The following is a 16,751-nucleotide window of genomic DNA, read 5'->3' on the forward strand; positions in this document are numbered from 1 at the left end:
GTTCCCGCCACTACCCGTTCCTACCCGCCTGCTTCGGATATGGATTACGTAGAACTGTCGGCCGGCAAGCTCGACGTCGACTCGGTGTTGACCAAGGTCGGATCGCCGGACTGTGGTGCCATTTCGCTTTTCCTCGGCACGACGCGAAACCATTTCGAGGGAAAGCGCGTTTGCAAGCTGAGCTACGAGGCGTACTCTCCCATGGCGAAACGCGAGATGATCCGCATCTGTGGCTCTGTGCGGCGACAATGGCGCGTCAAGAATGTCGCGCTCATTCACAGGCTTGGCGACGTGCCTGTGGGCGAGGCGAGCGTTGTTATCGCCATCTCCTCCGAACACAGGCAGGAGGCTCAAGAGGCTGTGAAATACGCCATCGACGAGGTCAAACGTCGCGTGCCCGTGTGGAAGAAAGAACACTACGACGATGGTGACCAGGAGTGGAAGGAGAATAAGGAGTGCTTCTGGATCGCGCGTCGGTGACGCAGCGTTTTTTTTTTTTTTCTCGTGGGAAATAAGAACGGAAAGGGACAGCGAGGCCCGCGCATTGTTGCACCGATAGCGATTTTTCCAAATGTTTTGAACGTTTTGTCGTCTTTCTGAATAATGTTTTAATATATAATCATTTTATACTGTTTCAGCTAGCTGCTATTGACGTTGAACTGAGACGCGAGCGACCATAAGTTGTAGGATGGGAAATATTTCTAGATTGCGCGACGTTCATGCGGCGATTTTCCCGATCGGATGGACTGCAGCGACCTTGCAGTGTTGCATCGTTCGCGAGTTGTTGAAGCGTGTTGGCACGTGTTTTGTTTTGCGCCTTTGAAAATTATGCATCTACTCTATGATCATCTCAGCCCTTTTCAGCTATGTTCCATTGATGTTGACAATAAATTTATTAATGTGTCGTCGATGAAACGTATCTCGATGTGTGGCTGTAAATGCATCCAGCAGGCATGACACGTGCAGAAATTGTATTGGAAGCCACCGTGGACGGTCGTTCTTGCCTAAAACATACTAAATGCAACCAGTGGATTTTCCAACATTAAGAATGTCGAACAGCGATGACCTATCATACTTTTTTCCCTTCCTTCATAAAACGTGCGCTTAGCATGTACGATTGGGTCGCCTTATTGTCTTCGGTAGCTCTGTTCCTGCTGACTAAGCGTTCAGAATTCTCAGCAAAGTTATCTAGTCAAGTTATCCAGATTTCTTTTAATTGATGTGTCATCCGACTCGGGCAGCCACTTTTTTTTCGCCTTCCTTTGTTTCAAATAAAACGCAAGAGAAAAAGTTACACATGGAACGTTCATATAATCCGAATTTATTTAGGTTTCGAACGACAAGTGTACATACAGAAAGAGCGCTTCGCTTGCTGACAGCTCCGGCACACTTGCAAGACATCTGTTCTCATTCCTTGCCGAGCGTATATATACGCAATAACGTAACGTTGATAACAACCACTATCACGACGCGTCGCACTAGAGACGGCGACAGCTGCGGTTTTGCCCCCAAGTGCGCCACCAGGCCGTATCTCGTCTGCGCAGTCAGATTAGATACTCGGCACACCCCCAGTTCTTGTCACTACTCACAAGAGCGTGCGTCTTGTAAATGAATCCTCCCAAGGAAAAAGCTGGAAATGCTGTGGCAACATCCGAGTAAAATCCAACGTTTGACCGTAAACGCCGACCAGTCATACGCGATTGTGAGACGTGCGATGCCAGTCAAGGCTTGAACGGACGCTAAAATTAAGAAGTTTAGATCGATAAGTTGTGCACCGAGAACTCCAATGTCGTCAATTTCACCATCGTAGCTTTATTAGCGCAGAAGAAAAGTCAGGGCACATTCTTCATTTTTAAATTTCGCGCCCAAGTCACCGCGCCTGACATCACGGATTTCAGAGTATTTCTCGTATTTGGGGGACATTGGCTCGACGCAAGTTCCTGAAACTTGGCAAGATAAGTCTACGGCTCCCTCAAAGGACAATTTACTTGATTTCTACTGATTAGATTAGGACCTAGCAGGTGCCGTTAAAATCTATGACGTCACAGCTTGTAGTGAGGGAATTTAGAGATGGCGTCGCCACCAGTGTTTTTTATTGCACGTTTTCTCGCTTCCCAAGCGTCTTTTCATGGCTAGAGTGATAATTTCCGAATTGTGAAAGAGTATTTACTAATCTGACAAAAATCGTTCTGCTATTTAGTGCGCCTTCAAAGGGCGTGAACAGATGTTACCCGACATATTTCGTAAACGTTCAGCCTAAATGGCGGGAATTCGAAGAAGAAAAAAAAATACCGATTTCAGGAAGAAACTTCATAGCTGGAAAAACTTGGTTCGGAGAAACTGGCGAAACTCAACTTCGCAGCGCTGCCTTTTCTTTATCTAGTATGTTCCAACTCCACCCCCCCCCCCCCCACGAGCTCTTCTCAGGAAAAAAAGTGACCTGAATTTTCTCCAGGTATAACAAACGTATGTTCACTAAGTAAACATACATATAGTTTTCAAATAATCACTGGCCAGGCAATTTCATTTAATACTCCTCTGCAGTGTCCCATTAACACCGCAGGCAGCCAACATTATTACAGAGAAAGCCCTACGGTGCCCTTCTAATCCAAATATTGGTTCGGGACAAAGATAACACCATTGAATGAATGAATTAACCTAAAATATCTTGCCTCATACCCACAAGGGGGATTGATCACACTGTTCGTACAATGCATGGAACTCTATGGTATGTATAAAAAAAAAACTTGAACTGATCATTTTGCTTGTGTGTTTCTTGCCTGTCAACTCTGGCACACACTCACTCTGGGGTATTGGCCAAGAAAGCTAGTAGTAGCCTGTATATGAAAACTACACAATGATTGTAATCTTATTACTAAAATTTACAATGAAAGAAAAAAAGCAAATTGCAAATTACAAGTATGACCTCATCTCCATCTTTACTTCTTTGTCCCCACTTCTGTTTCAGTGATACGTAGATACAGTGACATAGCGCAATCTCATTCCATGCCCGTGGCAATGAACCATGATCAATATTTATGAGTTGACTTCTGGGAAACAAAACGAACGCCAGCATAGTGAGAACTGCACAAATTAAGCACTCAGGTCACACGAAGAAATCCTAAACGGTGTAGCACAATTGTGAACAAATAACTCAGGTGCCAGCTCTCGGATTTCATAAGTCCGGCTTTGAGAGCAAAGTCGATGATGCGGGAGACAGCTGACCTGCAACAGGACACGTCCTTTCTATGCGGCCCCACTAAACCAGGCTGCGGGAAACCAGAACGAAACTACGGCATCGTCTATTATTAACCACGGCGCGAAATAGCCGGATGCGGAGCCGCGGCCTTTTGAAGCATATTTGTGTCGTTGCGACACTCGCGGAAACCGCAGCGGACCCATTTTGCTCTCGCTTCACAAATGGTTCATTGGTCATTCCGCATGTCCCCACGCAGGTACATTCTAACCATGGTGGATTTTGCAACGAGATATCCAGACGCCATCGCACTTCCTTCGAGTGAAAGCAAGGTCGTGGCAGAAGGACTAATGGAAATGCTGTCGCGAGTTGGTCTACCACGCGAAATTGTAAGCGACCGCGGGACAAGCTTCATGTCGTCGGTTATGAAGGAGTTCAGCCGGCTACTATCTATCAGGCAATTACCGACAACCCCTTACCATCCGATGGCAAACGGGTTGGTCGAACGATTCAACGGCACGTTGAAGCAAATGCTCCGCCGAATGAGTCGGGAAAGCCCGAAAAATTGGGACCGCTACCTCGGCCCCCTCCTTTTCGCGTATCGGGAGATGCCACAAAAGAGTACGGGATACTCACCATTCGAGTTGCTTTATGGCCGGTATGTTCGCGGCCCAATGACGATTTTGAGAGACTTGTGGACTAACCCAAAGTTGGATGACGCGACCAAGTCAACCTATGAATACATCGTAGAACTGCGGAAACGTCTGCAACGAACCTGTGAAATAGCATCTCAGGAACTTGCGAAGGCACATGTTCGTCAGAAGACTTACTATGATCGCAAGGCGAACAAGCGGGACTTAAGCGTGGGTGACAAAGTTCTCGTGCTGCTACCCACCGATCACAACAAATTGATACTAACATGGAAGGGCCCCTTTACTGTGACAGACAAGAAAAGCCCAGTGGATTATGCTGTGGACCTTGGTCACAGAACAACTGTCTTCCACATCAACATGCTCAAAAAGTACGAGCTGCGGAATGCCTCGCCATCGTGTGGGGTGTCCAGAAAGTTCATGTGTTCGCCGCAACGGCATGAGTGAGTGGTCGTTGGCCTAAGCATCGGGTCACGAGCGTGCGGTGCCGTGCATTCCGTGTGTGGACGCCCTTGGTACATCGTCAAAGACAAAACATTATCATCGTTGAATGTGTTCAGTTTATGCGTATTGTGTCAGTTGTCTATGTCTTTCAGTTGTGCTCCGTCTTACTTGATAATGTATTTTCTGTGTTCACGGTCACGGCTCTGCGCGTCCGAGTTCCTGGGTCCACGAACAATCACAGTCACCTAGAATGATTGTCAGCTAAGTGAAACCAGCTGTGCGCTTTTAATATGGCAACCTAAGAGCTGAAATGTTATTTCAAGGCACATGAAGTCGAGTTACACTTGAAAAGTGTACAGATTCCTTTAGGTGTGGCACAATCTTGTCACATATTTTTGCCTTTTTTATTATTATTTATTTTTTTCACTGTCATCCGTCCATGTGGATGGGCGATGATAAAGAATACCGCTGCCAAAGTGCGCTTTTATGCCGGTAAATCTTTGAGTGGATATTACAGTGCCCTATGGTGCCGGCGAGACACTTGGACATTCCAGTCTACTCTGTGAACATGCCTACCCTTTTAACCCCACCGTTTCGCTGTTCTTGAACTGGGGGGAAGATGTGGTAAAAAAACGCTGCCCTGGAGAGTGTGCGTCATTCTTTGACGTAGAAAATAGGTGTGCGGGGCCGATTTAGTATTTCAAGGTGCGCGGGAATCATCATGATGGTGATAGCGGTAAAACTATGAGCGCGCCTATGCGCGTGCTCGTGCGCGTACCACGTGAAAAAGCTCCCGAGCCACGGGGACAGCTCGGCTAACCCCAGAGAGCAAGGACAAGTTCGGGCCACGCCCCAGCTGCTCGTTCTGACCCTCCGTGTCCGGGCCTCGTCCCGGCGTTGAAGTCCTCGGGTGCGTCCTGGACTTCACCCCTTGTCCTATACCCCTTGTCCCTATACCTTGTCACCCCTTGTCCTATACCTTCGATCGTATATATATATATATATATATATTCACCCCTTGTCCTATACCTTCGATCGTATATATATATATATATATATATATATATATATATATATATATATATTATATATATATATATATATATATAAGGGGAAGTTATTAGAACCTATGGAATGTAAATAAGAAGAAAGAAAAGTGGATGAAAAAATAACCAGCCGTGAGCAGTCCTGCTCACGGCTGGTTATTTTTTTATCCACTTTTCTTTCTTCTTATTTACATTCCATTGGTTCTAATAACTTCCCCTGTACATTCCTTGGCATTACTGTCTGTTAGATCTCATTATATATATATATATATATATATATATATATATATATATATATATATATATATATATATATATATATATATATATATATATATATATATATATATATATATATATATATATATATATATATATTACAGCGTATAGCGAGCCGCTGACCCGCTGGTCGCGGTTTCGAATCCCGGCTGCAGCGGCTGCATTTCCGATGGAGGCGGAAATGTTGTAGGCCCGTGTGCTCAGATATGGGTGCACGTTAAAGAACCCCAGGTGGTCGAAATTTCCGGAGCCCTCCACTACGGCGTCTCTTATAATCATATGGTGGTTTTGGGACGTTAAACCCCACATATCAATCAATCATCAGCGTATAGCGAGCAGCAGTAGCCTACGAATCGGGTAGAAAAAGCATCCTCGAAACGCGACGGTGTGTTGGGAGGCTGCTCTGCTCAGCCATGACCTCGCCGATAAGCTGTGGACCGTCCGGCAAGCTTCCCGTAATAAAGGACTCGAGCCTGTCACCTATTATTATTATTATTATTATTATTATTATTATTATTATTATTATTATTATTATTATTATTATTATTATTATTATTATTATTATTATTATTATTATTATCGTATAAGTATCATGTGCACCACATATTGGAAGCACACAGGCGCACAACTCATACGTGATTTGGTTCAGCTTAAGGTCCATGAATCAAATGATGGTTGTAGCAACACCACTCATCTCTGCACTGCCTCGTTTGTGTATACGTTGCACCGACATCAGAAATCACGTGTCGTCATTAAATCAATATAAACCGATCTTAGTAAAGAAAGCGCTGGCATTCACCAATACAAGAAGCTTAAGTAAAGAGCCTATTTAAATTAAGAGTTCGATTCAATAAATTCGTTTTTCGCGTTTTTTTTTCGTACATAATTAGATAGTCAGGTGTGAAGAAAAATCTCTAAAAACATCCTTCGAATTTCGTTTATTCTCCTTCTGGAATTTTCTTTCCGCCGGGAGATGACCTTTGTCTTCATAACACAAACAACCACACCTGAGACGTGCCCTTCAATTGTGACGCTGCCCCGAGACATTTAGCGACATTTCGCGTTCTTTCGCAGCCGCTGCGTGCTAGTCGATGTGATACGGAGTGTCCATATCCCACTCGTAGTCGCCGCAGTAGCCGTTCGAAATTGGCTGTGCTGGTATGCCGCGCCTGTAAAAAATACAATATAATATAATGAAATATAGTTTAAAATGTCCGTAAATATAGTTAGAATTCCAGAGTCTAATTGTATTTACTTAGTAAGTAAGCACTTAGCGCTAAGTTTACTTAATTGCACGATATGTATTTGCTTACTTACTAAGTAAGTAAGCAAATAAATATCTTTAATACTATAAGTGGTTGACAAAACCAAATTCACTTAAAGTTGCGTAATATACATACCGTTATTCTACACGAACCTGTAACAGCTTCAAACCGGTGGTGTTGGTAAAGTTAGTTAATTAAGCAGCATACGAGCGACTCTGTGCAACTGCAATAATTACTGCTTCACTTGTGTGCACACCCACTTTTTGTTTCTTTCTCTGGGCAGACTGGTGGTTTTCTTCTCATCGACTGTCTCGTAATCGATTTAACGGTGCGTTCCCTCCGTCCACCTCCCACTACCGCCCGTTTCGGTCCCGAATTCGTCCACTTGCCCACGCGTGGCTTTCGTCACCATGTCGTGTGGGTCTGCCAAAACAACACACGCAGCCATTATTCTTCACTCAAACCCCACACGAGGGAACTGGGAGGCTCCGGCTGTTCAGACCTTCAAGCCCAACAGGTCTTGGTATATGGAACCAGAGTGACGACTTCAACCAATTGGATGCCGGAATGAAGACACCACATAATCAATAGAAACTTCTATAGACGTCCCACACCTATCTTTTGTTATTAATGTTTTTCACCACTACGTACCTCGGTGGATGGCGTACATGCATGAGCAACGTCTTTCATAGCCAAGAAGCTGGATTTTGTCCTAAGTAGTATATACACACTGATATAAAACAGATATAAGTGCACCTTCAAATGGTAATGGGCTAGAGAATTGGGCGAGCCGGAGAATACTCATGGTGAGCCCACCTATATATTTGGCGTGTTTTTTAGTAAACTTTCATTCCTTTCTTCGTACTCTATATAGCTCTTCTCTTCGTGCTGGCCATCGTGAATGCACATCCGAATTTTCCTCATTACAATGGCGGATTTATTTTCTGTGCCTCTGGCCATAGACCTCTGCCAATACAATTAAGCTGACGCTTATTCCAGATGCAGAAAGAAAGTGAGATATTAATACCGCCCTCCAGGACTGACGCTGCATGGAAGCACCGCGTACTTGCTCGCCGACGCACCGCGTCGCAGCGGAACGCGCCGCACTGAATTCACGCACGCACGGCTTTATTCCTTGGATCCAACCCCCAGCGTTCGAATTCCTCCAGGACTTCGCCAATGTGACGGTACATCCTTTTGTGTGTAAGTCGTGGTTGGTTGTGACATTTACGCAAGCGTAAACGCGTTCCGAATCGGGATGGCCGACGCCACAGGTGGCCGTGTTGAAACGATTCGACGCATTCTGTGTGTGTGTGTCCACAGTACTGTCTACAGAGACAGAGGCTTTGCAATACGTTTGATAAACTTGACGACCGAGTTTTTTTTCGAAAGAATGAATCCCGCGCCTTCGATCGGACTTCGCTCTTTCATACACAGAACTCCATTTTTGGCTGGAAACGGAGTTTTATTGGAAAAAAGAAACAAAATGGCGAAATTTCTTGCAGAAAATGATTTTCTGGCAACCTGCGTTCAAGCGGCCTCTCAGAACGAATTTGATCGGAACGTGCTGCGTGTGTCTCCACGTGTGCGTGTTTCTTTTTAATTTTTATTTATCTCTCTCTCTCTGTATTCTGTACAAGCGATATTTTCTCACCCTACGCAGCGTACCGAACCTGTTTCTTTTACCAGGCTAACTTCCCAGCGTTTTCTTTTAATCTATTTCTCCCTCTCTCTTATGCCAGACAGAATCTTTAGCTTAGTTACTTATCGCCACGTGAGAAAAAGAAAAAAACTAAAGAAAGAAAATTCTTTTTACTGAGGCGTTCGTGGCTCGATTCGAGGGTCGCGGTGATAATTGCAGGTGCGAATCTTACCTGAGCATACGGCAGCGTTGTTGGTCCAGCCGGAAAGTGGCGTCGTCCGTGTTGTTCACATCGGCGCTGCTCCACAAACGCTCCGCAACGGCCGACGCGCGGGGCCTGCACGCGAAAGGAAAAGAAGCGAGATTCGAAGGCACCCTTCCACCCTTTGCGACCGGCCCGGTCCTGATCCTGTGATGCAAACATCGTAGCACAGCACGCTGCAAGGAATTTACCATTACGATTCAAAGAGAGCTAGAAATCGCTCATTCTTCTCTCGGCGAACCGTGGCAGACACGGGCCCGCTATAGGCAAAAGAACACGGTCATTGGCTAATTTTGAGAATTCACATGCTGCGCATCTGTCGCGGCCGCCAAGAGGTGGCACCACGTCACCATGCCGCGAGGCACATAGGGAAAGGTCGAGTTTGGGCGCGACAGTCGTGTGGCCGATCCTATGCGTTATTGGGGATAGACGCTGTTATGCCAGCGAGTCCTCGTCAAACGTCCGTGCCTCTGAAAAAGGCAATCTGGGTCAAGGCCAGCCCGCAGTCCGCCTGACGCGAACAACTCAACGGCGTGAACACGCGCGGCGCCTCTCTGGCCCACGTGCATTGAGTCAGCAGCGCACGTGACAGCGAGCCGGCGTCCTCGTGTCTGGGGGTCTGACGTGGCCCAGCGGCGACCCCATTGGAGGAATCTGCCCTGACGACCAGCGGCGCTTCTGATTGGACATTTTGGTTGGACCCGGTGCAAATAAAAGAAGCCCTGCGGCGCGTCGCGATCGGCGGTCCTATGTGAGAGGAGTCCCCGTGTCGGAGAGCCGACATGTGTGTGAGTCAGCGGTCTTAGGCGAAAAGCTGACCTATGTGTTAGAGAGGAGAGCTCGGCTCTTCGAGTCTCTGTCGGCCCCAGTGCCGAAATTGTAACGCCTCTGTAGATATGCTGTACATAAACCTTATTTAACTCACCGTCGTCTCGTCCGCTCGTCTTATCAGCTCTGCGCAGAAGCAGTCGCGAGCTGAGAAACATACGCTACCAAACGGCTGGTGACCTTCCCGGCGGAGTTGAAAGCAGTGGCGCCTTCGGGACCGTGTTGGCGTCGCCGTCTTTCGCAACAGTGGTGGCAGCGGTGGGATTTCGGAGGTGGCTTCGCAACAGTGGTTGGCAGCTGCGGGATCGGCCGGCGTCAGCGACATCGATGCGGTGAGTGCCTGATGTTTTCCCCTCAGTTCACCAGACTACTCTAGCTCAGGTTGTAGTAGTTTAGAGAAGGGCTGTGTGAAGCATTAGAGTGAGCTTTGATCGTTTCAAGCAAAGTCAAAGTGCTTTGAAACCAAAGTTAATGCGGAGGGGGTAAACACGGGAGAGTGAAAAATTGCTTGCGCGTCTTGCTAGTTGACTTATAGTGGGTACGGCAAGTAAATTGTTAACAGGGGCAAACAGCAAGAGGCTAGTGTGAACGATGGAGAACCTTAAAGTGAAGGAACTCATCGAAATTTGTGAGGAACTCGGCATTACTTTGGGCCGTGCGAAACGAAAGCAAGCGATCCTTGAGATCATGAAGGATGAGGGAGTGTCGGCTGAGGAAGTCGATGAGGCCTGGGTGGATATTAAAGCACGCCGTGAGGAGGCTGAAAGGCGAGAAGTAGAAGCTCGCGAAGAAGCTGAAAGGCGCGAAGCTCGCGAAGAAGCTGAAAGGCGCGAAGCTCGCGAAGAAGCTGAAAGGCGCGAAGCTCGCGAAGAAGCTGAAAGGCGCGAACGTCGCGAGGAGGCCGAGAGACAGGAGCGTCTCGAGTTGAAACGACTAGAATTGGCAATCCTACAGTGTTCGCAGGCGCCTAGCGTAGCTTCTCCAACAGTTCAGGTCAGCGGTTTTAGAATTCGGGACCAACTGCCACCGTTCGTAGTAGGCGAGGACATGGCGAAGTATCTCGTCAAGTTTGAACACGTCTGTGAGCGAAACGCTTTGGAGCGGCCTCTTTGGGCGCGGAACCTGCTAGCTCTTCTTCCCGGCGAAGTGTCCGACGCGATAACTTGCTTGTCGAGGGAAGCGTTTGAGAGCTATGACGAGGTTAAGGAAGTGCTCTTGAGACGTTATAAGTTGTCACCCGAGGCTTTCAGGCAAAGGTTCCGGTATGCTAAAAAGGGGAATGAGTCACACGTTGACTTCGCGTTTCGTCTTAAAGCCGATTTGATTGAATGGCTCAAGGGCGAAGGTGTTTATGACGACCGCGATAAAGTGGGGGAATGCGTTGCATTGGAGCAATTCTACCGCTGCATCGAGGAGGATGTCAAACTTTGGCTGCAGGACAAACTTGGTGAAGTACAGCTAAACAAGGCAGCAGAGTTAGCTGAGGAGTATTATACTCGCCGAAAGTTGCATAGCAGGGCAGTGCGCGTTGAAAAGGATGAAAGAAAAGAGGGCTTTTCAAAGAAACCTGATCAACGGAAACCCGCTCCGCACCGTAATTTCAAAAAGGACCCGTCTCTTACAAAGAACACTGTAGAGGAAGGGAAAACAGAAGCGGAAAAATCGAGTGAGGTTTCTAAACAACGCACTGATACCACACGGGCGTTTGAATCACGGAAGCCACTAATCTGCTACAACTGCAAAAAGGAAGGGCACATCGCGAGAAACTGTCAGGAAAAGTTTGCTTTCGCAACGATCCGAGAATCAGAAAAAAAACATTCGGTTGTTGGAACCGTATCTCCAAGAAATTAGGGTGAATGAGAAAACGTGCCGAGCACTTAGAGACTCAGCGGCAACCATGGACGTTGTCCATCCTTCATTGGTGTCTCCGGATGACTTCACAGGAGAATGCGCGTGGATCAGGCAGGTCGCCGAGGAGCAGAGTGTTCGCTTACCAATCGCCACGGTTGTCATTAAAGGCCCGTTCAGTGAGCTTCGCACCGAAGCGGCTGTGTCTGCCGCGCTAAATGATCGTTTTCCTTATCTTTTCTACAACAACTCAGAGCAGCTTCTCAAAGAGCAGGGCAAATCGTTCTTCCCCAACTTAGCGTGCATGGCTCTCACGCGATCGCAAGCGCGGAAGCTATCGCGGCAGCTTGATCTGGTTCAATGCGGTGAACTCTCAAGTGACCTTGTCGGCGGGTCGACGGAACGCCAGAAAGGAAAGTTTCCGCATGAGTCATGTGAGCAGTCACGCGAGCGGCCCGTCGCCGAACCGACCGGCGCGTTTCCCGTAGAAAGGGGAGGCGACATGGCGCCATTGAGTCAGAGCGAGAGGGTTGCAACGCCCTCGCCTGTAGCGGAAAGTTGGAGCGAGCTGCCGAGAGTTGATCGAGAGACGCTCATTCGAGAGCAGCGTGAGGATCTCTCGATTGAAGCGCTAGTGGAAAGCCAAATTGAAGCGCTAGTGGAAAGCCAGAAAAACGCGGCAAAAGTGCTGTCGAAGGAGCACTACGAGGAATCGGTGAAGAAGCGTGTTTTTGAAGTAGGGAGTCAGGTAATGCTGCTGCAGCCGTTCAAAAAGAACAAGCTTGAGGTTGATTGGGAAGGGCCCGCCAAAGTATTATCGAAGCCTTGCGATACAAATTATGAAGTGAAATTAGGAAGGCGGCCGGACAAAATTTACAACTTGATGAAACCATACGTTCAACATCAAGCGGTCGTAAATCTGTTGTTGAATGCTTCAAAGGAAGAGGAAGCAGAAATTTTGAGTTCTAGTGAGGTAATTGAAGGGGGATCGAAAGTAATCCGGGAGCAGATAAACCTAGAGCCTAGCTTAAGTGAAGGAGGACCTGAGAAAGAGGACCTGAGAAAGATTGGTTCCGAGTTTGAAGACGTGTTTTCGGACCGCCCCGGAAACACGAGGGTGATCGAACACGATATCGAGCTAAGCGGTGAGGAGTCAATCCGTAGCAAGCCGTATCGTTGTTCCCCTGTGCAACGTCGAAAGTGTGAGCCGCTCTTGGTGCCGCATAGGTATCGTCGCCTAAAAGTGGCCGGTTACTGAAGTGGAGCATGTTGCTCCACAGCGCAACTTTGACGTTCGCTATCAAAAAAAAAATAAATAAATAAAGGAAAGGTATACGCTAATGCAGGTGCATTGAGCAGTGCGTCCCAGCTAGTAACTTCTCAACCTTTCGGTTTCTCGCTGGCGATTCGGGGCCAAATTTTGACCTCATCACGACCTGGGCTGAGCGCTCTCGTTCAGAGTGATCTCAAGGGGCCAACTTTATGTGGTATTCTAATTCGTTGCGTTGTTGTAATTGTGAAAAATTCAAGTTCTTACTTTAGGAGTCTTGTGTCCCACATGTGCCTCTTGATGTAGAGGGAACAAAATTCCGATAGACACGTAGATAGGTGTATGTTGTACTATACTTTGTCTGGTGTTCTGTCGGGTGACCGAAGGCACTTGCGTGTGTCGTGTGTTGTCTGTTGTCGATCCGTTCTTGGCAAGTTGCAGAACCATCGACAAGTGCTGAAACCGAAGATGGTCAGAAGAGACGAGAGAAGCTGGTCGACAAGTTGTGGCGACAAGCCAGTGGAGCTGGGATCCGTCGTCAAAATGGGATGTGTTCCCGGAACAGTCTGGAGCTGTATTCTCCCCATGGCCCTGGAGGCGAACCTGGAGGGACCTGGCGAACGAGCGCACCTGACATCCGAGCCCCGTGGAAGCAGCTCGTCTTTCCGGTGCATTGTCTGGCGGCGGGGGTGCTGTTATGCCAGCGAGTCCTCGTCAAACGTCCGTGCCTCTGAAAAAGGCAATCTGGGTCAAGGCCAGCCCGCAGTCCGCCTGACGCGAACAACTCGACGACGTGAACACGCGCGGCGCCTCTCTGGCCCACGTGCATTGAGTCAGCGGCGCACGTGACAGCGAGCCGGCGCCCTCGTGTCTGGTGGTCTGACGCATATCGCGGCGACCCCATTGGAGGAATCTGCCCTGACGACCAGCGGCGCTTCTAATTGGACATTTTTGGTTGGACCCGGTGCCTATAAAAGAAGCCCTGCGGTGCGTCGCGATCGGCGGTCCTATGTGAGAGGAGTCCCCGTGTCGGAGAGCCGACATGTGTGTGAGTCGGCGGTCTTAGGCGAACAGTTGACCTATGTGTTAGAGAGGAGAGCTCGGCTCTTCGAGTCTCTGTCGGCCCCAGTGCCGAAATTGTAACGCCTCTGTATATACGCTGTACATAAACCTTGTTTAACTCACCGTCGTCTCGTCCGCTCGTCTTATCAGCTCTGCGCAGAAGCAGTCGCGAGCTGAGAAACATACGCTACCAAACGGCTGGTGACCTTCCCGGCGGAGTTGAAAGCAGTGGCGCCTTCGGGACCGTGTTGGCGTCGCCGTCTTTCGCAACAACGCTGCCGGTGACGGTCTGTCGCCGGCCTTGGCAGCGGTGGCGGTAAGAAGACGTGCGAGCATGCGCACCATTCGACCCGGACCACTGCTAGTCAGTTACATTGCGACGCGCTACATGTATACAAATGATCAGGTTTCTGCGAGTAGGTGGAAGTGGACGCGGCCGTGTTCTGGCGAAAGGAGCGCCGCAGATATTCCCAGTAGAGATAAGTGCAGTGGCGCTGCTCGACGTTGATTTAGTAGTACCATAATTACGCAGTACAGAATTACATGAGTGTGCTCGCGATCACGTCTTAAGTATACGCCGATGTGGTCAAACAAACAAACAAAAAACGAGAAAAAAAGTATGCTAAAAGTGATAATGCGCACTGACGTAGCTTCTTGCCCTTTTGTCATCTACCCTCCTCCCCCCCAACGACTATTGGATAGCTTTTAGCATGCTCGTATGAACGAAACGAGAGACCAAGCGCGGGCGACAAATTTATGAAGTGATCTCCTGCTATACTTTACGAATACGAAAAAAATTTTAGCGGCAATATATTCGTGAGGCTATAAACTCCGATACTGAGATAATTCAAGGATTACTATAGGAAAGTTGTTGCACGACCCTTCTCAAGGTGCATGAAGAGAAATATTCTAGCAGTATCTTGAATTGAGCTCGCTCGTCTGACACCGCGAAAACACTTGACGAACGTGATTATATAGTGTGTGGCGAGACAAGTACAACGACATGGACGTCATGCAGCAACGAGTCGGTCCATATTCGCTGTGGTAAAGCCAGGTCTATTAGGAACATCCGCGTCGCCAAGGGGACACGCAATCACCGCAATATACATATGTAAAGGAGAGAAGGAATGCTGGCACGAGTTGTTGTACATAACGAGGACGACAACACCTGAGAGGTTGACTGCAGAGCAGCAGACATACAGAAAAGCTTGTGTGGGGGCTAGTGGGACCATACTGCAGGAAAACGATGCGCTGCAAAGTTGAGAACGAAAAGCTGGACTGACACAGGGAAAGCGTGCCAGTTTTTCGTCCTCAACTTCGCAACGCGGCCTTTTCCTGTGGCAGACATAGTTTCCGCCATTTGTATTCTAAGAGAAACCAGCCTTGCGCCTGATGAGATATGCGTTTTTGTCAATACCTCTTTCGATTAACAAAGCCTTCGCTGGGAAGTGGATGGTACATATATTTCTTGAAGTTAGTTTTCACGAGACAACGTACTCGTTTGTTATTCTGATCTGATCACACAAAAAAGAAAAAAAAAACAGGTACTACAGGTGGATTTTTTTTTGTATGTCGCGATGATTACGTGGACCGTGCCAACATAACTCACAAAGATGTGTGTGCAATGCCTTCCTATCTATAAATCGGTATCAGTTAAATAGTGATGCTGTCTCTCCCCGCGTGTGTGTTTGCGTCTATGTTTGCCTGTGTGTGTGTGTGTGTGCGTGTGCGTGTGTGTAACACATGATAAGGTATTTTTCATAATTAAGGGATCAAGTGCAGTACTCAGTGCTACTTTAATTGAATTTCATTGCCTCTTTCGCTTCTGCACTCACATCAGTTTGCATTTGCAAGTGCCGAAGGATCACTGCGTGCGTCGCGAGTCTATACAACAGTGAAAAGTTATTACAAGCGTACCGTATAATCCAAGTGACGTGCTTACCAGAGCCTGGGGATCAAATTGGTGCCGTCTACGTACTCGGCCCACATGCAAGCCTCACCGCCGACGACCATGTTCTTCTCTTGTTCAGTCCCTGCAAGACAAGAAGCAATTGGATACTTATAGACACCACTCCCTCATCCAAATCTTAATAGGCCACAGGCCCTTACGCTAAGACTACTGCAGACCGACACGTACCCTAACCTCAGATCCCTTCACGCTATTTATCCTGACGTGTTTCCCAATGACGCTTGCCCCGCATGTGGGGATGTATCCACGCTGGCGCACATGCTCTGGGAGTGCAAGGCAATGTACACTAACCCCAACACTACATCGGTCAGGTGGGAGGCGGCCCTGCGCAGCTCCCTTTTGGCCGACCAACTTTGGGCCGTCCAGCAGGCCCGCGGAGCGGCCGATAGGCTTGGCCTTACGGTCCCGACGTGGGAGTCGCCCGCTGCGTGCTGACGCACGCCTTGCAGGACCTCACTAAAGTTTCGCAACCAACCAACCAACCGGCGACAAGCGTCGCGATGGTGTCCCTTTTACACAAAGAATACCGAGAGAATGGCGTCGGGTTAGCGTTTCCGTCGGTGCTGAATATATCCACATTTGACAATATGACTACAGATATAATGAAAATGACACAGCCCTCTCTCTATCGGGGAAATGAGGGCGAGCGTTCCTGCATGGTCTACTACTTTTCTTTCTGTTTCTTCCTCTCGAGCATTTGTTTTTGTCTTTATCCCTATCTCCGGCGGAAACGAAACGATTTTGATTGGTAGCGGGCGAGATATGAGGGCACGCCTACGCAGGCGGTATTGTGTCCCAATAGCTCACGTTCGGGCGCCGGAACACGATGTCACGTGTTTATATCCAACACTAAAATCTAGGAACGTAAAATGACCAGTTACCTGTATATAAAAGATCATCATGCCGTATCAGAAACGACTTACCGCTGACAACCCACCCCACAATGAAGAGCTCTAAGTATTGGAAAGCAGCGCATACAAATAATCCCGT

General features: G+C 48.0%; 2 protein-coding genes across 2 annotated transcripts in view; one reads left to right on the top strand and one right to left on the bottom strand.

Moving 5' to 3' along the window:
* Positions 1–39: 39 nt before the first annotated feature.
* Mocs2B (Molybdenum cofactor synthesis 2B) lies at positions 40–919 on the top strand. Its single transcript, XM_037428330.2, has one exon. It carries the CDS (start codon positions 40–42, stop codon positions 478–480), a length of 441 nt encoding a protein of 146 aa, XP_037284227.2. The 3' UTR covers positions 481–919.
* A 5,619-nt stretch (positions 920–6,538) lies between these two features.
* Positions 6,539–16,751, bottom strand: part of LOC119176968 (beta-hexosaminidase subunit alpha-like) — a 33,607-nt gene continuing 23,394 nt past the window's right edge. Inside the window, exons 11-13 of the mRNA XM_075889193.1 lie at positions 15,735–15,825; positions 8,755–8,859; positions 6,539–6,784 (exon numbers count right to left, since the gene is read on the bottom strand). Coding sequence (XP_075745308.1) covers positions 6,700–6,784; positions 8,755–8,859; positions 15,735–15,825 — 281 coding nt within the window. The 3' untranslated portion in view covers positions 6,539–6,699. The remainder of the gene's footprint in view (positions 6,785–8,754; positions 8,860–15,734; positions 15,826–16,751) is intronic.

Source organism: Rhipicephalus microplus, chromosome 3 (assembly GCF_043290135.1).
Source record: "Rhipicephalus microplus isolate Deutch F79 chromosome 3, USDA_Rmic, whole genome shotgun sequence".
NCBI classification, from domain to species: Eukaryota; Metazoa; Arthropoda; class Arachnida; order Ixodida; family Ixodidae; genus Rhipicephalus; species Rhipicephalus microplus.